This window comes from Somniosus microcephalus, chromosome 25, assembly GCF_052327205.1.
Source record: "Somniosus microcephalus isolate GS21.2 chromosome 25, FLI_Smic_1.0, whole genome shotgun sequence".
Classification (NCBI taxonomy): Eukaryota; Metazoa; Chordata; class Chondrichthyes; order Squaliformes; family Somniosidae; genus Somniosus; species Somniosus microcephalus.
In genome coordinates this window covers 47135322-47158068 of record NC_141011.1, presented here as the reverse complement: position 1 = coordinate 47158068, position 22747 = coordinate 47135322, and the positions used below count along the sequence as shown (strand labels likewise).

General features: G+C 48.6%; 1 protein-coding gene across 2 annotated transcripts in view; it reads left to right on the top strand.

The window, feature by feature from the left end:
• klhl17 (kelch-like family member 17) overlaps window positions 1-22747 on the top strand; it is a 102891-nt gene that overhangs the window by 33595 nt on the left and 46549 nt on the right. Inside the window, exons 3-7 of one of the 2 annotated variants that reach the window (XM_085967331.1) lie at window positions 191-299; window positions 10017-10278; window positions 14056-14148; window positions 14229-14350; window positions 15601-15822. In XM_085967331.1, coding sequence (XP_085823457.1) covers window positions 297-299; window positions 10017-10278; window positions 14056-14148; window positions 14229-14350; window positions 15601-15822 — 702 coding nt within the window. In that variant the 5' untranslated portion in view covers window positions 191-296. The remainder of the gene's footprint in view (window positions 1-190; window positions 300-10016; window positions 10279-14055; window positions 14149-14228; window positions 14351-15600; window positions 15823-22747) is intronic. The other variant, XM_085967332.1, reaches the window with a different exon arrangement.

The following is a 22747-nucleotide window of genomic DNA, read 5'->3' as shown; positions in this document are numbered from 1 at the left end:
GCATTTTTAACAGCGGAAGGATATTTGGTGCTGGCTAAGGGAATTGCAAAAAGGTGGGGGGGTGGGGGGGGAAATTAATCGATTTTTGAACATTGTCGTAAAATCAGGTCACAATCACCGTGCTAGTTACCTGTTGTCTTCAGATTACTTACGGATTTTAAAGCTGCATTATTCCCTTTCTGCTTTTCAGACTTTCTCATTTCACAAATTTTAACTCAGCCAGCCAAAGATCTCTAGACTTAGGCGCGTCTTTCACTAAAGAAACTTCTGGAAGGTTGAGTCTAAATTTTGTGAGAATGGTAAGTGTTGTCACCCTGTAAAGAAAGCGGAGGCTTTAAGCTTGCGGTTGCTTAAGCAACAACAAAAAAATGATTTATTACTTATGACTTGCTTGTTTTATTGTTATGTTAAAATGTTAAAAGCCCACTTGTTAGCGTGTTCACTAGTGACTGCGAGCAGCAGCCTTTCACATTGGTGTATTTAGCATAATTAACTAGCAGATAAGCACACGTCAACCTGACAAATGGGCAGCATTTCCCCAAATTTAAAAAAAAGTTTTGCGATATCTCAGCTGGTGCAGTGAGCTGTATAGAAACATAGAAGATAGGAGCAGGAGTAGGCCATTCGGCCCCTCGAGCCTGCTCTGCCATTCAATGAGATCAAGGCTGATCATCCAAATTCAGTACCCTGTCCCTGCTTTCTCCCCATATCCCTTGATCCCTTTAGCCTTAAGAAATATATCTAACTCCTTCTTGAATATATTTAATGAATTGGCCTCAACTGCCTTCTGTGGTAGAGAATTCCACAGGTTCACCACTCTCTGGGTGAAGAAATTCCTCCTCATCTCAGTCCTAAATGGCTTACCCCTTATCCTTAGACTGTGACCCCTGGTTCTGGACTCCCCCGCCATCAGGAACATCCTTCCTGCATCTAGTCTGTCTAGTCCTGTTAGAATTTTATAAGTTTCAATGAGATCCCCTCTCATTCTTCTAAACTCCAGCGAGTATAAGCCCAATCCACCCAATCTCTCCTCATACGTCATTCCTGCCATCCCAGGTATCAGTCTGGTGAATCTTCACTGCACTCCCTCCATGGCAAGGACATCCTCCCTCAGATAAGGTGACCAAAACTGCACACAATACTCAAGGTGTGGTCTCACCAAGGCCCTGTACAACTGCAGCAAGATATCCTTGTTCCTGTACTCTGATCCTCTCGCTATGAAGGCCAGCATACCATTTGCCTTCTTAACCGCCTGCTGCACCTGCATGCTTACCTTCAGACGAAAGGTCATCGACCTGAAACGTTAACTCTGTTTCTCTCTTCACAGATGCTGCCTGACCTGCTGAGTATCTCCAGCATTTTCTGTTTTTATTTCAGATTTCCAGCATCTGCAGTATTTTCTTTTTGTATCACTTTGGATATAGCTCACTTCCACAATGCAGTGGATTAAAAGATTGCTCTTTCACCCTTAACCACCTTTGTTCCAAAAGCCCTGATTTTTCCAACCCTTCTTCATAGCTACAACCTGTCATTCCTTCTGTTATTCTGGGAAATCTTCCCCAAGAAACCATTTGATAGAGTAAATAAAGAGAAACTGTTTCCAGTGGCTGAAGGGTCGATAACCAGAGGACACAGATTTAAGGTGATTGGCAAAAGAACCAGAGGCGACATGAGGAAAAACTTTTTTTTACACAACAAAATTTGGAATGCACTGCCCAATAGGGTAGTGGATAACGATTCAGTAGTAGCCTTCAAAAAGGAATTGGATAAATACTTGAAGGAGAAAAAATTGCAGAGCAATGGGGGAAAGGGACTAACTGGATTGCTCTTCGAAAGAGCCGGACTCAGTCTAAGGATAAGGGGTCGGCCATTTAGGACTGAGATGAGGAGGAATTTCTTCACCCAGAGAGTGGTGAACCTGTGGAATTCTCTACCACAGAAGGCAGGTGAGGCCAATTCATTAAATATATTCAAGAAGGAGTTAGATATATTTCTTAATGCTAAAGGGATCAGGGGATATGGGGAGAAGGCAGGGACAGGGTACTGAGTTTGGATGATCAGCCATGATCTCACTGAATGGCGGAGCAGGCTCGAGGGGCCGAATGGCCTACTCCTGCTCCTATCTTCTATGTTTCTATTTCCCTCCTATAATGGGGTGCCCAAAAATACACTCAATACTCCAACCAATGTCTTGTACAAGATCTACCTCAAACCCAATTACCTGCCTTTAACTCTGATCCCTTGACTAACAAAGATCTGGGGATGGATGAATTTTCTACATGCCAATCTTTGGGGATCAGGACAGAGATATGCAGAGCTTTCTCGCTGGTGATTAAGTAGATTGGGTAGGAACCACGGTAGGAGAAGTTGCACAGGAAGGAGTTGGCTTGATGGAATGAGTGACCTTTTCTTGACCCTTGTTCTATTATATCAAATGAGATCTTCATCGCTTTACATGCCATATGTCATCAACAAAGGGAGTGCTTGATGACATTTTGGAGATCAATGGAGGGTTAGCGACAGGCAATGGTACCACAGTATCAGCTGTATATTTTTGTTTTGTAACCATTTAGAAGTTTGTAATAATTACTGAGCACGGTCATAGGAGCAGGACTAAGTCATTTAGCCCCCCCAGCCTGTTCCGCCGTTCAATTAGACCATGGCTGATCTGCACCTCAACCCCAATTACCCGCCTTTAACTCATATCCCTTGACCACCAAAAAATCTAGCAATCTCAGTCTTGAAAGATTCAATTGACCCCCAGCATCAACTGCCTTTTGGGGGGAGAGAGAAAGTTCTGGATTTCTAACACCCTTGTGTGAAGAATTGCTTCCTGATTTCACGCCTTGTGCTTAGAATGTGGAACTTGCCTTTACAAGGAACAGTTGAGGCGACTAGCATAGGTGCATTTAAGGGGAAGCCAGATAAACACATGAGGGAGAAAGGAATAGAAGGTTATGATGAATAGGGTTCGATGAAGAGGAGTGGGAGGAGGCTCGCGTGGAGCATAAACACTGGCATAGACTCTAGTTGGGCCGAATGGACTGTTTCTGTGCTATTAAATACTATGTAATGAATGGCCTGGCTGAAACTTTAAGATTATGTCCTTAAAATTTAATACTTTGTCAGTGGGGGTGTAATCCCTTTCCTAATGGAAAATGGGAGACTCCCTATTTTTCCACAGTAATTGATTTACTAACAATGAGAAAGGCCTCTGTTCAAAGCTGTGCTCTGTGCTGACTTTGATAGTGGGTCATTAATTATGAAGAAAAATGGGCGTTCGCTTGTTTTTCATTAAAGGAGGAGCTTGAGGTCCAAAGGTCACTGTGATGTGCAACCCTGTGAACTCCAGCACGTGTAATATAAGACCATAAATTGCTGTTGGCGATATTAGCAGGTGACTGCCAATGCATTGTGACATTCCTCTGTTCTCTTTAAGGGAGCCGTTACTCCCCCTGTAAATGGGTTTGCGCTGCTGCTGAAATATCAGGCAGAAGACTGTCGTGCAAACACCTTGGGCGTTCATCCGCTAATATCCCCAACAGAAATTTCTAGCTTAAAATAGCCGAGACCACCCAATCAAACAGTCTTGTTTCAATATGAGAATTCTCCAGTTATTATGTTAGCGTTCCAGCGTCTCTATTCCCGTGAAGAATTGGAAACAACTCTGGCCTTTCCTTCTGAAGTGATGCTGCCTCACTGACTGTTGGATCCATTAGATCCAGGTGCAGATAGACTCCCTGATTTCCTGTGGGCCAGGCTCCTACAATGTGGGCCCTACCAGCGGAAGCAGCTAAAGATATCAAAAGCAGCTGTTTTTACCAAATTGCTTCGATGCAGGTTCTGAGCAACAAGGTCGTAGAAGAGCCCGAAGCATTTTTGCCCTCCATTCTGAACAGATGGAGGATACATTTCAATAAAGTTGTTATAAGATAGAGAGGGGGAAAAAAAGCAGGTGGACTCCATTGGAAAAGTCAGTAAGAATGGGAAACGGACGGTGAAAGTGTATGCGGGGTACCTGAAGTGTGCTCCGCCTGGAAGGGGAGAGGTTTAAAGGGAGAGGGAACAGTTCGATCAGGTTCCCACTCTGTGTTTCAAACCTAGGGAAATTATGGATAAGAGTACGCGATAAACTGGAACTCTAGCCTCCCGGGTGCAGTTTTGGTGTGCGTACACTTTACAATATGGTTTTATAATTCAAACTTTAATGGGGCCCCTCATGACGATACAGTCCAAAATGCTTTTACGGAAACTTTGACCCAACCCCAATGGTGTTAAGGGACTAAAACATTCAGTGCAAGGGTCAAAAACACTTCTGTGTTGGAATTGAGAAAATTCAACTTTTTCATTTTGCAATTTTAATTATTAACCAGTCTTTCAGCTTCCCTCATTGTAGGTCACCGTACATTTCCTTGCCCAGAAAGGCAGATCTGTTCTCCGGTAGGTGTCAGTCTTGCTGTCCCACAGTGATACAGACCTGCCCTTGCGCAGCACTCCCAGGTCTCGCCTGGATCCTCCTGTCATCAGGCATTGTTTTATTGTATTTTTCTTGGTTATTTTCCTGTGAGTGCGATGCACCAACAAGTGTTATTAAACTGACAGAAAATCATCAGATAAATAGAGGAGAAAATGCTTAATATACTGGATAAGTGAATGTATGTGTCACATTTAGGATGATTTGACAAAGAATGACATAGAAGTTATAGCACAGGAACAGGCCAACTGGTCTATGCTGGTGTTTATGCTTCACACGAGCCTCCTCCCATCCCTCTTCATCTCTTTTTACCTTTTCTCCGGGATCTCTCACTTTTTGGCCTTCTCTTTTTTTTCTTCCCTTTTTTTGGTTTTTTTCCCCTCTACATCCCTTTAAAATCTTTCTCTGCGCCGTGTTTGCACTTTCTTCCTGCTCTTGCACTCCCCTTGCTGGCTCAGTTCCAGATTCAGAGAAACAATAGTGATGAGCATTTTTTTAAATGGTCACACGGAGGACTTTGCCTCTAATTTTAGAATATAACAGCCTCTCCCACCCAAAAGATTAGTGGAGTTTGTGCATTTCCTCCTGCCTGACTTTTAAGCAAGGGTTCCCAAACCCGCGACCTCTACCACCGAGAAGGACAAGGGCAGCAGGCACGTGGTAACACCACTACCTCCAAGTTCCCCTCCAAGTCGCACACCATCCTGACTTGGAAATATATCGAACGATCCTTCATCGTCGCTGGGTCAGTCAGTGTGGTGAAGGTACTCCCTCCCTTTCAGCGCTGCGGGAGTACCTTCACCACGCAGACTGCAGCGGTTCAAGAAGGGGGCTCACCACCACCTTCTCGAGGATAATTGGGGGTGGGCCTTGCCAGCGACGCCCACATCCCAGGAACAAAAAGAAATATTGTAATAGCCATAGACCTGCGTCTTTAATCTCTAGGAATCTCTCCTTGTTATATTATTTCCTCCTTACCTCACTGCTGCAGCAGGGCAGTCTGTCAAAAAATAATAAACCCACCGTTCATGTCATTAGGGGGAAAAAAAACTCCTGGGGCGGGGGGAGGGGATTTGCACCTTCACCGATTGGGCGATTCCTGAAATCAGTGGAAACAAATCAGTTGGGTTCTCCAACGGGCGATTCCCCTCCCTCAGATTATCGCCACGGCAGCGAAAGTGAAAATGCCCCCCCCCTTGTGTTAATACTTCTTCGCCCAGCTGCGCCCACGCATGTCACCTGACTAGTCGATCGCCTGTGGCATTGCTCGCAGGTGGTCGGGACCAAGCCTTCGGATGGAGCAGGGTTAGAGCCAATGTTCTCGCTAAGCTGCGCGGCCGCACGGCGGCTTTTAAATGGAAAAACCCCGCATGCGCGGGAATTTGAATGGGCCGCGCACCCAAAAAAAAATGAGAGGGAACCATTGGTTAGAGCGCGGGGATTAATTATATCCGGGAGCAGATTTAATTTAGTCCCCAGCTTCAAGTCATAAGGGGTACTTTTGACTTTGTACGATAATGTAAGAGGGATGATAGCAAGTCGACAGCCCGTTTAACATCTCTTCTGATTTTTAATACCATTGACTTCATTAATGAATCTGCAAGGCCGTACAGAAACCAGCAACACATACCCATTGAGTAGCCAAGTTTGAAAAGCTGCTGAGTCTAGGCTTCAAATCTAGGCTCTCCGACTAAGGGTCCAATATTGCTGATTTAACTACTGGTCCCCTTATGATCCACCTATGTCTCATGATTACAGTCATACTGTTGAGGGGATGTGGTAGTGACAACTACCATGAGTTTTATATATCATTGTGTCAGCTTGGCTCAGTGGTAACCCACGTGCCTCTGAGTCAGAAGGTTGTAGGTTTAAGCCCCACTCCAGGTCCTAGGCTGACACTGCAGTGTCACAGGTGCCATCTTTGGATGAGACATTAAATCAAGGCCCTGTCTGCCTGTTCAAGGTATATAAATGATCCCAAAGCGCTATTTCAAGCAGAATGTTGGGCTAACGTCTATGAGGTGAAGGAACAATTTTATCACTAGTTTTTAAGGGTGCATTTGCACCACAACTGTACCAGGTACTGGAGCATAGGAACAGGAGGAGGCCATTCAGCCCCTCGAGCTTGTTCCACCATTCAATAAGATCATGGATAATCTACAATCTAACTCCATATACCCGTCTTTGCCCAATATCCCTTAATACCTTTCGTTAACAAAAAACTATCAATCTCCTATTTAAAATTAACAATTGATCTAGCATCAATTGCCATTTGCGGAAGAGAGTTCCAAACTTCTACCACCCTTTGTGTGAAGTGTTTCCTAATTTCACTCCTGAAAGGTCTGGCTTTAATTTTTAGACTATGCCCCCTAGTCCTAGAATTCCCAACCAGTGGAAATAGTTTCTTTCTATCTACCCTCTCTGTTCCCCTTAATATCCTGGAGGCTTCGATCAGATTACCCCTTAACCTTCTAAATTCTAGGGAGTACAACCCTAATTTGTGTAATCTCTTGTCGTAACCTAACCCTTGGAGTCCGGGTATCATTCTGGTAAACCTGCGCTGAACACCCTCCAAGGCCAATATATCCTTCCTAAGGTGCGGTGCCCAGAACTGCTCACAGTGCTTAAGGTGTGGTCTAACCAGGGTTTTGTACAGCTGCAGCATAACTTCTACCCCCTTGTATTCTAGTCCTCTAGATATAAAGGCCAGCATCCCATTAGCCTTTTTGATTATTGTCTGTACTTGTCCATGACATTTTAATGATCTCTGTACCTGGACCCCCAAGTCTCTTTGGACATCCACTGTTTTTAGTTTTTCATCATTTAGAAAGTACCCTGTTCTATCCTTTTTAGGTCAAAAGTGGATGACCTCGCATTTGCTTACATTGAAATCCATTTGCCACAGTTTTGCCCATTCAGTTAATCTATCAATATCCCTTTGTAATTTTATGCTTTCATCTACACTGTCTACAATACTGCCTATCTTTGTGGCATCGGCAAATTTGGAAATATGACTTTCTATCCCATCATCTAAGTCATTAATAAATATTGTGAATAGTTGAGGCCCCAACACAGATCCCTGCGGGACACCACTAGTCACCTCCTGCCAGTTTGAGTACCTACCCATTATCCCTACTCTCTGGGGTAGATTTTCCTGAAGCTGTCGGGAAGGAGGCGGGACTTCAGCTTTCGGGTTTTAGTCCCGCCTACATCGACGTCCGGCCAATCCGCGCGATTTTCCCTTGATTGACCTTGTTAAGCCCGCCCAGTGGGCTCAGCAGGCCAATTAAGGGCCACCCAGCAACAGGTGACGTCACAGACTGAAATTTCATCTGTCAAGAGTTCACAGCTGTTTGAAGCTGTCAAACACTGACAGTCTGACTTCTAACCGGAGTCCTTCTACACAGACTCAGTTAGAAGTCTCACTGGCAATGAAAGCTGAAGGCTGTCACTTTTGACAGATCACAGCCATTTTGCTTCCAGTGCCCGCTGAGTGATGGACTCCCGAAACCTAGAGGAAGAAAGGTTGTTAAGGTACGTACAGGCAATTTAAACTTCTTTACACACTTTAGACACACCAAACACACTTACCTTTGCAATTATGCACCCATCACTCACCTTTACACTGACATCTCGACCCCTCCAAGTCCTTCAACCCGACGGCCCGCCTGCTCTAACCTGGCGTGGTTTGGAGCCGTCGGGAATCCCACACGACACCCCTCAAAATAGGGATTAGGCTAAAAACTGCCTGTTAACAGGCAGTTAATTGGCACTAATCCCTTCCCGCCTCGGGTCGGCGGGTCCCAGTGCGGGGCGGGTACCCACCTCCTGTGAAACTTACGTGGAGGCAGGTTTTGGGCGGGATGGTGTCGGGACCCCCGAATTCGGGATTCCCCCCTCCCCCCACACATCTGAAACCCCGCCTGACGGCTCCAGGAAAATCTACCCCTCTGTCTCCTGCCGCTCAGCCAATTTCCTAACCAGGGCAATAATCTGCCCTCAATTCTGTGGGCTTCTACCTTAGTTAACAGTCTCTTATGTGGGACTTTATCAAATGCCTTCTGAAAGTCCATATAAATAACATCCATAGACATTCCCCTGTTCACTACTTTAGTTACCTCCTCAAAAAATTCAATCCGGTTTGTCAGGCATGTCACAAATCCATGCTGGCTCTCTCTAATCAACTGAAAATTTTCGAGGTGTTCAGTCACCCTATCCTTAATTATAGACTCTAGCAATTTCCCAACAACAGATGTTAGGCTAACTAGTCTATAATTCCCTGGTTTCCCTCTCTCGCCATTCTTAAATAACATGCACAATTTTCCAATCCAAAGGAACGGTTCCTGAATCGAGAGAACTTTGGAAGATTATAGTTCGGGAATCTGCAATGTGCTCACCTACTTCCTTTAAAACCCTGGGATGGAAACCATCTGGCCCTGGGGATTTGTCACTCTTTAGTGCCATTATTTTCTTCATTACTGTTAATTTACTTACGTTAATTTTATTGAGTCCTGTCCCTGATTCAATATTAGTTTCTTTGGAATTTCCAGCATGCTATCCTCTTCTACTGTAAATACTGATGCAAAGTAATTATTCAACATGTCCGCCATTTCAGTTTTTAAGGGGCCAACATTGCTCCTGATCACCCTCTTTTTCCTAATGTAATTGTAAAAATTCTTTGTATTGATTTTGATATCCCTTGCAAGTTTCTTTTATACTCCCTTTCTGTAGCTCTTACTGTCTGTTTTGTGACCCTTTGCTGTTCTTTGTATCTTTCCCATTCGCCAGGATCTGTGCTTTTTTTTTGCTTTTTCCTTTAGTTTTATGCTGCCCCTTACCTCTTTAGTTGTCCATGGCTGTTTTGTTTTTTTGGCAAGTGGAGCTCTTGCCCCTCAGGGGTATAAACTGGTTCTGTATCACCTTAAATTCTTTTTTTTTTCCTTTTTGTTCACAAAAGCAGTTTGCCTTTGCACTGACATGGCAGCAAGAGTGTAAATGCAACCTGCCGCCAGAGCCAGAGCTTGACCTGACCTTGGAGTGAAGGAGAATGAGACTCCCTGAAGGAGGCGATCTCACTCTGCTGCACTTTGGAATCAGTTTGGGCTGCGACTCCTCATTTACGCTGCACAGGTTTACATCGGTGAGAAGCTGACACTGTTGAAATTGGCAGTGAAGTTGTAACGTACGTGTACCCTGAGATATTTGGTCAGTGTAGACATTTGCTGCATACAAATTGTCTGAATGTTAATTATCCAGATAATATTTCCCGATTTGAATATCAGTATGTGATATAATTTGGGGGGTGTTGTGCGGATTCCCTCAGCTACTCAATCTGTGAGTGTCCACACGTAAGGGTCCAGTAATAATTCAGATTCTCTTGATGAACATTTCCTCCCACTTTAAGTGCAGCTTCCCCTCGGCCCCCCCGCCCTTCTAATTACTGATTGAGTAACCAAGGTCAGAGATGGGAGAGGATCTGCTAACGCGAGCTCCGCTATATGCCGTTGGGATTAGCTGCAGTAAATCTTCCTTTTTTTTGCAGTCGCAGAGAGTGAAACCAGCGAAAGAAGGCACAGCGGAGAGGAGTCCCGTGATGGAGGGCGGCATGCAACTGTTGAACCGTGATGGGCACAGTATCTCCCACAATTCCAAGCGCCATTACCACGACGCTTTCGTGTCCATGAACAGGATGAGGCAGCGGGGACTGCTGTGCGACATCGTCTTGCATGTGGGCAACAAGGAAATCAAGGCCCACAAACTGGTGCTAGCCTCGTGTAGCCCTTACTTCCACGCTATGTTTACCAGTAAGTACCAAGCCTTTCCTTGTAGGGCTTGTGCATGTTCGCCGGAGAATGAAACCAGCACTCTGATAATCCTTGAACATGAGATAAGATGCAAAGAAAAAACCTGCAAGTAGTGAAAATCTGGACTAGGAACAGTAGACGGTGTACAGCAGGCAGCTCCAGCAGCACCTGTCAGAAAACGTTTCAGTTCGAGACACTTGCCCCAAACTAGAAAGGGACGGTTGACTGGCCTTGGGACTGACTAAAGTAAAGAGAGGAGGGGGAAAGAAACAGATTTTTTTTTTAAATCACTGGCCAAAATCACTAAGTACTCATGCAAAGAGGACCTGCCAATGGGTTTAATAGTCTGGGAATGGATAGAAACATAGAAGATAGGAGCAGGAGTAGGCCATACAGCCCCTCGAGCCTGCTCCGCCATTCAAAGCGATCATGGCTGATCATCCAAATTCAGTACCCTGTCCCTGCTTTCTCCCCATATCCCTTGAACCCCTTAGCCTTAAGAAATATATCTAACTCCTTCTTGAATATATTTAATGAATTGGCCTCAATTGCCTTCTGTGGTAGAGAATTCCACAGGTTCACCAGTCTGGGTGAAGAAATTCCTCCTCATCTTGGTCCTAAATGGCCTACCCCTTATCCTTAGACTGTGACCCCTGGTTCTGGACTCCCCCGCCATCGGGAACATCCTTCCTGCATCTAGTCTGTCTAGTCCTGTTAGAATTTTATAAGTTTCAATGAGATCCCCTCTCATTCTTCTAAACTCCAGCGAATATAAGCCTAATCGACCCAATCTCTCTTCATACGTCATTCCAGCAAAATACTGAAAAAACAGCTGGAAAGAACTACTAGGGTACGGTAGCATATTGGTTATGTTACTGGATTAGTAATCCAGAGCCACGGCAACGGGGGAATTTAAATTCAGTTAATTAAATAAATCTGGAATAAAACGCTAGTGTCAGTGATGGCGACCATGAAACTATCGGATTGTCGTAAAAACCCATCTGGTTCACTGATGTCCTTTTAGTGAAGGAAGTCTTACCCGGTCTGGCCCATATATGACTCCAGCAAAGTGGTTGATTCTTCACAGCCCTCTGAAATGACCTAGCATGTCACTTGGTTGTACCAAACCGCAACAAGGGAGTACCTTCAGCACCCAGACTGCAGCCGTTCAAGAAGGCGGCTGACCACCACCTTTTTTTCCCGAAGAGAAATTAGGGATGGCCATGCCCACATCCCATGAACGAAGAGGGGGAGGGAAAAAGGTGAATGATATAGGAAGATTGGAGGAGAATGGAGCAGGCGAGCATTTAAAATAGCCGCGATATTCGTGCTCGATTCCTGCCTACCGCCATCTTGACTGGGCCTTTTTTTAGGCGGCCGAGGTGCCTGCTTGACACAAACAGGAGCCTCATTAATACAGAGTCAAAACTTTTCTTCGTGCGGCCAGGAAGGGCAGGAGTGCTCCTCTGGGTCCCATGTGGAAAATCTGGGGCTTCTGCTTCCCTAGGCTCTGCCCCCTTCCCATACGCAAAATGGCCCGATCTTCTTCCCGCCCCCCCCCTTAGTGCCAGCGGACAGCCTACGAGCCCGCAATTCTGACCTGCTCAAAGCCGGTTAGCTATCTGTTTCTGCCCATTTCCAGCGGGCAGCTGATCAGTGGGATGCAAATGAGGCCCAGGAGTTAAAATAGTCCTCCAAAATGATGTCCAGCGGGTTAGAAGCTCACCCTGTCATGTTCCCCGCCCCCCCTGGCTCCCCGCCCAGCCTAAAGTGGTTCCCAGTTATAACCCCCCCACACCCCCCCCGCGTCTCAAGAAGGCTGTGAAACAACGTTGAAGTTTGCCACAGATAAAATGGGACATTGACATTCCACTTTTTAATGTTACTGTATGATTGCTTTTTGTTTATTCATTCACGGGATGTGGGCAAGACCAGCGTTTGTTGCCCTTGAGAAGGTGGTGGTGAGCCGCTTTCTTGAATAAGTGGCTTGCTAGGCCATTTCAGAGGGCAGTTAAGAGTCAACTACATAGCTGTGGGTCTGGAGTTGCTTATAGGCCAGACTGGGTAAGGACAGCAGATTTCCTTCCCTAAGGCTCAGTGGCTAGCACCCTCGCCTCTGAGTCAGAGGTCGTGGGTTCAAAGTCCCACTCCAGGAACTTGAGCGCAAAAATCTAGGCTGACACTCCCAGTGCAGTGCTGAGGTGCCGTCTTTCGGATGAGATGTTAAGCCCATCTGCCCTCTCAGGTGGACGTAAATGACCCCATGGCACTATTTCGAAGAAGAGCGGGGGAGTTATCCCTGGTGTCCTGGCCAATATTTATCCCTCAATCAACATCACTAAAACAGATTATCTGGTCATTATTACATTGCTGTTTGTGGGAGCTTGCTGTGCACAAATTGGCTGCTGCGTTTCCTACATTATAACAGTGACTACACTTCAAAAGTACTTCATTGGCTGTAAAGTGCTTTGGGACGTCTAGAGGTCGTGAAAGGCGCTGTATAAATGCAAGTCTTTTTTTTATAGGCCCTTGCCCACTAGGTTAACACTACCATAATTAATTTTATACAAAACGATATATATTATAAAAAAATTTGTGTAGGACTTCATTTCCACAAATTTTACTTCCTGTTGTCATGATTTTGGGGCATGCTTTACCCTAGCATGTACTATTGTAGGAGCACCATCACCACAAAGACTGCTGCGACTCCAGGAAAAGACCCATCACCACCTTCTTGGGCAACTAGGGATGAGCAGTAAATGCGGCCTTGCGAGCGCCGCCCATATCCCAAGAACGCAAAGAAATTGGGTCAACCTCTACTATTGTAAATTGCTACGCCAACATTGCTTACTCTAGTTTCACAATCTAGTAGCAGATCCTGGCCTCTAGGTGCCTCTGTGGAGCAGGTTTCTGACGTCTCTCTCCCAGCTCAGTCGCCATGTTGTCGGTAGAAAATCTGTATTTATCAACTGGCCAGGCCACAGGCAATTTGCTGGTTTTAATTTGTAGTCTTGCATCTGTTACTTAATTCTTTGAATTCCATAAAGAGATGGTACTAGAGAGAGTGGTTAGAATGTGGAACTCGCTACCACAGGGAGTAGTTGAGCTGAATAGGATAGATGCATTTAAGGGGAAGCTAGATAAGCATATAGGGAGAAAGGAATAGAAGGATATGCTGATAGGGTGAGATGAAGTAAGGTGGGAGGAGGCTGGTGTGGAACATAAACACCGGCATGGACCTATTGGGTCGAATGGCCTGTTTCTGTGCTGTACATTCTATGTAATGCTATCAGTTAAGTAATTCTATTGAAAGTATATCGCTGATTGCTTCCCCTTCACAATTTCCAAATTGATTTGACTTGTATAGTCCAGTATGCGAGTACGCTGCAGTATCTGTACTAAAGAACGCCGGGGGGGTGAAGTTCTTCCGGATGATTTTAAAAGTCCGGCGCCAATGTTCCCTCTAATGTTTTTATTTGGGGGCAACGCGGCTCCTTTTAAGGGGCTGCGCAGCCTGTTCGAAAATCCGCGCGTTTGCCGTTTGTGGAATTGGAAAGCCGGCACACTGGCCCTGGAGGCCCCGCGCAGCGTAAAGGGAGCATTGGTCAGCGCGTGTTTAAAAAAAAAAAGGGGATTTCCCCGTTTTCCACTCGCGCTGACTCCAGTAAAGATATCGGCAGGGGACATTTTACCCACCCCCCGAGCGTTTTAAGATTAAATTGGGCTTGTTCCAGTGAGGCCGATCCATTTATGAGCATAAACTGTTTGTCTGTGCAGCGTTCCACCTTGTAGATGAAGTGTCTGGGTTGGAGGTAACCCCAAGGATGATATCTCCCTCCCATCCATCACCACCGCCGCCAACTGCAAAAGGTAAATCAAGTGTGATCTTTTGGAATTACTTGTGACTCCATAAACTATTTTTCTGTATTTTTCTTTTGTCTTGCTTGCAGATGAGATGAGTGAGAGTCGCCAGACGCATGTGACTTTACATGATATTGACCCTCAGGCCTTAGAGCAGCTTGTACAATATGCCTATACTGCGGAGATTGTGGTGGGGGAAGGAAACGTGCAGGTAGATAGCCCTAGTTGACTTTCTTTTGTGAATTGCCATGTTATCGATACAGGCTGAGGTAACTTAAAAACATAGAAGATAGGAGCAGGAGTAGGCCATTCGGCCCCTCGAGCCTGTTCCGCCATTTAATGAGATCATGGCTGATCATCCAAACTCAGTGCCCTGTCCCTGCTTTCTCCCCATATCCCTTGATCCCTTTAGCCTTAAGAAATATATCCAACTCCTTCTTGAATATATTTAATGAATTGGCCTCAACTGCCTTCTGTGGTAGAGAATTCCACAGGTTCACCACTCTCTGGGTGAAGAAATTCCTCCTCATCTTAGTCCTAAATGGCTTACCCCTTATCCTTAGACTGTGACCCCTGATTCTGGACTCCCCCGCCATCGGGAACATCCTTCCTGCATCTAGTCTGTCTAGTCCTGTTGCACATTTTTTAAATCCCGTGAGTGTCAATTTAGAAAGAGGGACAATAAACAAGCGCCGATTTAAAACATTTTTAAAAAAATTTCCACCCTCCGTAAAGTTGAGCTCATCCAAAACTCGGCTGCCCGTTGTCCTAACTCGCACCAAATCCCATTCACCCTGTGAGTTAGTGCTGGGCTAAAAATCTTAAGCCCCCAGCACAAACTTTTCTCTGGTAGCACTTCGTCCATTTTCAGCGTCTGTTAACCTGAGTTACCAGTTGTGGCGGCCACTAATTTTTCTCCCATTGTACCTGGACCTAAAAAAAAAAACCTTGCTGAAGAAGAGCTTTTGAGATAGTTGCCTGGAAAGCAGACTGGACATACAGCTGCAAAAACGGTATAATAAGTAAGACTCCCTGACATTGGCTCCCGGTCCGGCAACGCCTCCGTTTTTGCAACTCTCATCCCGGTGTTCAATTCCCACCGTGGGCTCGCCCCCTCCCTATCTCTGCGGCCTCCTCCAGCCCCGCAACCCTCTGAGATCTCTGGGCTCTTACGCATTCCCTGATTTTTAATCGCTCCACCATTGGCGGCCGTGCCTTCAGCTGCCTAGATACTAAGCTCTGGAATTCCCTGCCTTAACCTCTCCACCTCTCTACCTCTCTTTCCTCCTTTGAGACGCTCCTTAAAACTTACTTCTTTGACCAAGCTTTTAGTCACCTGTCTTAATATCTTCTTATGGGGTTTTGCATCAGATTTTGTTTGATGACGCTCTTGGGATGTTTTACTACGTTAAAGGCGCTTTATAAATGCAAGGTGTTATGTGTATCTTGTTTGCCCCACAGACACTGCTTCCTGCAGCTAGCCTCCTGCAGCTGAATGGGGTTCGAGATGCCTGTTGCAAGTTTCTTCTGAGCCAGCTCGACCCATCCAACTGTCTGGGAATCCGGGGATTTGCTGATACACATTCCTGCAGTGATCTGCTGAAATCCGCACACAAGTATGTGCTCCAGCACTTTGTGGAGGTTTCGAAGACCGAGGAATTTATGTTGCTGCCACTTAAACAGGTATTGATTTAAGGACGAGGTTGGGACCTGAACACAATGGCAGAACCCAAGTGTAGGAACAGCAATCGCAGCCCATCCTTAGATTACCATAGAATCATGGAATGGTAACAGCACAGAAGGAGGCCATTCGGCCCGTCGAGCCCGTGCCGGCTCTCTGCAAGAGCACTTCAGCTAGTCCCACTCCCCTGCCCTTTTCCCATAGCCCTGAACATTTTTACCCTCAGGCACTTATCCAATTCCCTTTTGAAAGCCATAATTGAATCTGCCTCCACCACCCTTTCAGGCAGTGCATTCCAGATCCTAACCCCTCGCTACGTAAAAAAGTTGTCGCCTTTGGTTCTTTTGCCAATCACCTTGAATCTGTGTCCTCAGGTTCTCGACCCCTCTGCCAATGGGAACAGTTTCTCTCTATCTACTCTGTCCAGACCCCTCATGATTTTGAACACCTCTATCAAATCTCCTCTCAACCTTCTCTGCTCTAAGGAGAACAACCCCAGCTTCTCCAGTCTATCCACGTAACTGAAGTCTCTCATCCCTGGAATAATTCTCGTAAATCTTTTCTGCACCCTCTCTTAAGGCCTTCACATCCTTCCTGAAGTGCGGTGCCCAGAATTGGACACAATACTCCAGTTGAGGCCGAACCAGTGTTTTATAAAGGTTTGTGGGGGACTACGGTCTCCCGCGTAAAGAAATAGGCAACACAGCGAGCTACAAGAAATAGGTCTTTACTCCCACTCTCACAATACAGTACTGAATTCGTGAAGCCCGCGAACTTGTGATGACTCACGGATTGGTCACCTGCTGGAACCTGATTGGTTTTCCTTCTCCCAGCAGCAGGCAAGTCTGAACATGCCTTATTCCTCTCAGCTTGCAACTGTCTAGCGGGGGGAGGGGAATACAGCAGTTAAAAGGGGATTATACAGGTTTATCTACATACACACAGTGTTTCCCCAATGTGGCAACGCCACATACGCCCCCCCAGAATCCTCGTTAACTGTAAAAGTCAGTCTCTGCGGAGGTTTGACCAAGCGGCCGTAGCGGTTGTAGTAGCCATCTGGCGTGTGAGGAGGGCTGTCTGGGAGGTCAGCCGGTTGGTCTGGCGGCTGGTCTGCCGGTGGGCTGGCTGGACGGGCTGCCGGCGAAGGTGGGGCGGCGGCCAGGAAGTAAGGTTCTGGCGTGTCTTAGTCCTCTTGTGGGGCCGCCGCCAACGCGGGAGGTCTGCCCCGCCATGGGGGAAGAGCCGGCCGAAACAGGAAGCTGAGGTCCAGGAGCGCCGGTTTGAGGCGGTCTACTGAAATAAGGTCCGGCTTCCCGCCGACATCGATAAGAAAAGCTTTGTCCCCCGTCTCCAATACTGGGAAGGGGCCGGTGTATGGTGCCTGCAGCGGGCCTCTGTGCGCGTCCCGGCGCACGAAGACGAACTCCGCATGTCGTAAGTCTCGAGGCACGTAGGGTGGCTGCGGGCCGTGTTGCGAAGTGGGCACTGGACGGAATTGCTGGGCCGTGTCCTGGTGCAGGGAAAGCTGTCTGGTGGCCGACCACGGCTCCGTTGTCAGGGGGAGGAAGTCGCCTGGTACTCTGAGCGGTTGGCCGTAGACCATCTCGGCCGCAGAGGCGCGGAGGTCCTCCTTGGGCGCGGTACGCAATCCCAGGAGAACCCAGGGTAGTTTGTCAATCCAGCTGGTGTCGGCCAGGCTGGCGCGGAGGGAGGCTTTCAAAGAACGATGAAAGCGCTCGCAGAGCCCGTTGGCCTGCGGGTGGTAGGCTGTTGTCCTGTGCAACTTCGTGCTGAGGCCGGCGATGATGGCATTCCACAAGTGGGAGGTGAACTGGGGGCCTCTGTCCGAGGATATGTCGGTCGGCACGCCGAACCGGGCCACCCATGTCGAGACGAATGCTCGCGCGACGTCGGTCGTGGTGGTGGAGGCGAGGGGAACCACCTCGGGCCATCTGGTGGTGTGGTCGACGATCGCGAGCAGGTGTGTAAAACCGTGCGACGGCGGCAAGGGGCCTACACCAGATCGACGTGGACGTGGTCGAAACGCCTCTCGAGCACCGGGAAACACTCCAATGGCGCCTTGGTGTGCTGCTGGACCTTAGCGCGCTGACACGGCACGCATGTGTTGGTCCAGTCTCTCACATCCTTGTGGAGTCCAGGCCAGACGAACTTGGCGGACATAAGTTTCTGAGACGCACGCATCCCTGGATGTGAAAGGCCATGGATGATGTCGAAAACTCGCTTGCGCCAGGCGGATGGAACGACCGGCCTAGGCGAGGGGACTGAGACGTCGCACAGGAGGGTTGTGCCAGCTGCGTGGAAGTGGATGTCGGCCAGGGTGAGGCTGGTAGTTGACGTCCTGAGGGCCTGGATCTCCGCGTCGGCAACCTGGTCTCTCACCATGCTGGCGTAGTCGACGCCCAGGTGCACTGCGTGGAGCGAGGGTCTTGAGAGGCAGTCGGCCACCAAATTGTCCTTGCTGGCGACGTGGCGGATGTCCGTGGTGAACTCCGAGATGAAGTTGAGTTGGCGCTGTTGGCGCGCGGACCAGGGTTCGGTTACTTTGGCCATGGCGAAAGTGAGTGGCTTGTGGTCCACGAATGCGGTGAACGGCCGGCCTTCCAGAAGGAAACGGAAGTGCCGGATTGCCAGGAACAGGGCCAGGAGCTCTCTGTCGAACGTGCTGTAGGCCTGCTCGTTCTTGCGTAGCTGTCGGCTGAAAAATGCCAGTGGCTGCCACGCGCCTTCGACCCACTGTTGCTGGACGGCGCCGACGGCGTAATCCGAGGCGTCCGTGGTGAGGGCGGTCTTGGCGCCCGGGATGGGGTGGGCCAGTAGTGTGGCATTGGCCAAGGCGCTTTTGGTCTGGTGGAAGGCTGTCGCCATCTCGCTGGACCAGGTGAGTTGCTCTTTGCCCGTTTTGCCCCTGGTGGCTTCGTAGAGGGGGGCGCATGAGTGCGGCGGCCTTGGGCACGAACCGGTGATAGAAATTGACCATCCCCAAAAATTCCTTAACCGAGGTGGGCTGGGGAAAGTCCGCCACCGCCTGCACCTTGGAAGGTAGGGGAATGGCTCCCCTTGGCGAAATTCTGTGGCCGAGAAAGTCAATTTGGGCTGCTCCGAACTGGCATTTGGCCGGGTTGACGATTAGCCCGTGTTGGCTGAGGCGCTGGAAAAGGGAGCGCAAATGCGCGATGTGCTCGGCCTTGCTGATACTGGCCACGAGGATATCGTCCAGATAGACGAACAGGAAGCTCCGGTCCCATAGGACGGAGTCCATGAGCCGTTGGAAGGCCTGTGCGGCGTTCTTAAGCCCGAAGGGCATGCGCAGGAACTCGAACAGTCCGAAGGGGGTGATGACCGCCGTCTTCTGGACGTCTGCGTGGTGGACGGGGACCTGATGGTAGCCGCGAATCAGGTCGACCTTGGAAAAGACGGACTTTCCTGCTAGGTGTGCCGAGAAGTCTTGGATGTGCGGAATGGGGTATCTATCGGGCGTGGTGGTGTCGTTGAGCCGTCTGTAGTCGCCGCAGGGGCGCCAGCCACCGCCCGGCTTGGGCACGATGTGGAGGGGGGACGACCAAGGGCTGTTCGAGCGGCGGATGATGCCCAGTTTTTCCATCGTGGCGAATTCTTCCTTGGCCACCGCCATCTTGGCTGGGTCCAGGCGTCTGGCTCGAGCGAACACTGGTGGTCCCGTAGTGGCGATGTGGTGCTCGACCCCATGCTTGGCTGCCGCGGCTGAGAAGGTCGGTTGTGTGAGCCTCGGGAAATCTGCGAGTAGGCGGGCGTAGTCGTCATGTGCCGGGGCGGAGCAGGACCCGACGAGGGCCGGGCTGTTGCTCTGCTGGCAGGCCAGTGAAGCGAAAGTTGCTGCGTCGATCAGGCGCCTGTCGCGGACGTCGACCAGGAGTCCGTGGGCGCAAAGAAAATTGGCGCCCAGCAAAGGATGTGCCACCGAGACCGTCACGAAATCCCACGTAAATCGCTGGCTGTTGAAACAAACCTCGGCCCGTCGCTTTCTGAAAGTAGCAATGGCTGCGCCATTTGCCGCCACGAGGGGTGGGCCGCTGCGGCCTGCCTGGATGTCGAGCTGGGAGGCAGGAATTATGCTGCATTGGGCTCCGGTATCGCAAAGGAATCTGCGCCCTGAAAGAGAGTCGGTTATGTACAGCAGTTTACCTGCGGTGCCGATGGCCATCGTGGCGGCGGGGGTGTGGTCGAGCAGGCCTAGGCGGCGGTGCGGAACTGGTGCGTTGGGCCGGGCGGCCATCTTGGTTTGATCGAAAGAGCAGGGTGCTCTGCAGCGTTGGGCCTTGTGGCCGAAACGCGCGTGGTAGTAGCATAGTTCTGCGGCCTGGCGTGGCGGCGCGCGCTCGGTGGTGTCGGGGAGCCTCGCGGCTGCACAGCCGAGTTGGGCGACGGCGAAAACTTTGTCCGCGGCGGCTGCCAGTTGTACGCAGTCCGTGATCGGGGACCCCGCGAGGGCAGTCTGTACCTGCTGAGGAAAAGGGCCCGAAACAAAAAGCACTGCGGTTCAGAGCCCAGGAGCGCAAGCATCCGGCTCATCAACTGGGTCGGGGTAGAATCGCCGAGGCCTGGTAGTGGGAGAAGCCTGCGGGCCCTCTCCTCCTTGGACAGGCCGTAAGCCTGCAGCAAGCGGCCCTTAATGGTTGAGTACTTGCCGGTCTGTGGTGGGTTCCCCAGCAGGTCGAGAACTTCGGCGGCAGTAGAGCTTGCTAGTGCTGAGACTACGTGGAGGTACCTTTCTTCGTCTTGAACCCTGCGAAGGGTGAATTGGGCCTCCGAGTGCACGAACCAAGCTGGTGCTTGGTGTTCCCAGAAGGTGGGGAGCTTCAAGGACGCGGCGCCGGCCAACATCAGGCTGCTGCTGGTTGCCATCGGGTCGTTGCTGGCCTCTGTAGGGCTGCGTGAGTCGGGGGCTTCGGCCGCCGACATTCGGGGTCACCAATGTGGGGGACTACGGTCTCCTGCGTAAAGAAATAGGCAACACAGCGAGCTACAAGAAATAGGTCTTTACTCCCACTCTCACAATACAGTACTGAATTCGTGAAGCCCGCGAACCTGTGATGACTCACGGATTGGTCACCTGCTGGAACCTGATTGGTTTTCCTTCTCTCAGCAGCAGGCAAGTCTGAACATGCCTTATTCCTCTCAGCTTGCAACTGTCTTGCGGGGGGAGGGGCATACAGCAGTTAAAAGGGGATTATACAGGTTTATCTACATACACACAGTGTTTCCCCAATATGGCAATGCCACAGGTTCATCATAACTACCTTGCTTTTGTACTCTATGCCTCTATTTATGAAGCCCAGGATCCCGTATGCTTTTTTAACCGCTTTCTCAACCTGCCCTGCCACCTTCAATGATTTGTACACACATAACCCCAGGTGTCTCTGTTCATGCACTCCCTTTAGGATTGTACTCTTTAGTTTATATTGCCTCTCCTCGTTCTTCCCACCAAAATGTATCACTTTGCACTTTTCTGCGTTAAATTTAATCTGCCATGTGTCCACCCATTTCACCAGCCTGTCTGTGTCTTCTTGAAGTCTATCACTATCCCCCTCACTGTTCACTGTGCCTCCAAGTTTAATGTCCTCTGCCAATCTTGAAATTGTGCCCTGTACTTCCAAGTCATTAATATATATCAAGAAAAGCAGTGGTCCTGGTACCAACCCTTGGGGAACACCACTGTATACCTTCCTCCAATCCGATAAACAACCGTTCACCACCACTCCCTGTTTCCTATCACTTAGCCAATTTCATATCCATGCAGCCACTGTCCCTTTTATTCCATGGGCTTCAACTTTGCTGGTAAGCCTATTATGTGACACTTTATCAAACACCTTTTGGAAGTCCATTTACACCACACCAACTGCATTGCCCTCATCAACCCCCTTTGTTACCTCATCAAAAAACTCAATCAAGTTAGTTAAACACAATTTGCCTTTAACAAATCTGTGCTTGTTTTCCTTAATTAATCCACACTTGTCCAAGTGACTGCTAACTTTGTCCCTGATTATCGTTTCCAAAAGCTTCCCCACTACCGAGGATAAACTGACTGGCCTGTAGTTGCTGGGTTTATCATTGCACCCTATTTTATACAAGTGTGTAACATTTGCAATTCTCCAGTCCTCTGGCACCACTCCCATTTCTAAGGAGGATTGGAAGATTATGGCCAGTATCTCCGCGATTTCCTCTTTAACCTCCCTCAGCATCCTGGGATGCATCCCATCCGGCCCTGGTGACTTATCAACTTTAAGTTCAGACAGCCTTTCTAGTACCTCTTTATCAATTTTTATCTCATCCAGTAACTCCACTACCTCCTCTTACTATGACTTTCGTAGCATCTGCTTCCTTAGTGAAGACAGATGCAAAATACTCATTTAGTACCTCGGCCATGCCCTCTGCCTCCATGCATGGGTCTTTTTGGTCCCTAATTGGCCCCACCCCTCCTCTTATTACCTGTTTATTATTTATATGCCTATAGAAGACTTTTGAATTCCCTTTTATGTTAGCTGCCAATCTATTCTCATACTCTCGCTTTGCCCTTCTTATTTTCTTTTTCGCTTCCCCCTCTGATCTTTCTATATTCAACCTGATTCTCACTTGTATTCTCAACCTGGCATCTGTCAAATGCCCCCTTTTTCTGCTTCATCTTACTCTCTATCTCTTTTGTCATCCAGGGAGCTCTGGCTTTAGTTGTCCTACCTTTCCCCCTAGTGGGAATGTACCTCGACTGTATCAAACCATCTCCTCATTAAAGGCAGCCCATTGCTCGATTACAGTTTTGCCTGCCAATCTTATATTCCAGTTTTCCCGGGCCAGATCCGTTCTCAACCCACTAAAATGTGCCTTCCTCCAATTAAGTATTTTTACTCTAGATTGCGCCCTGTCCTTTTCCAT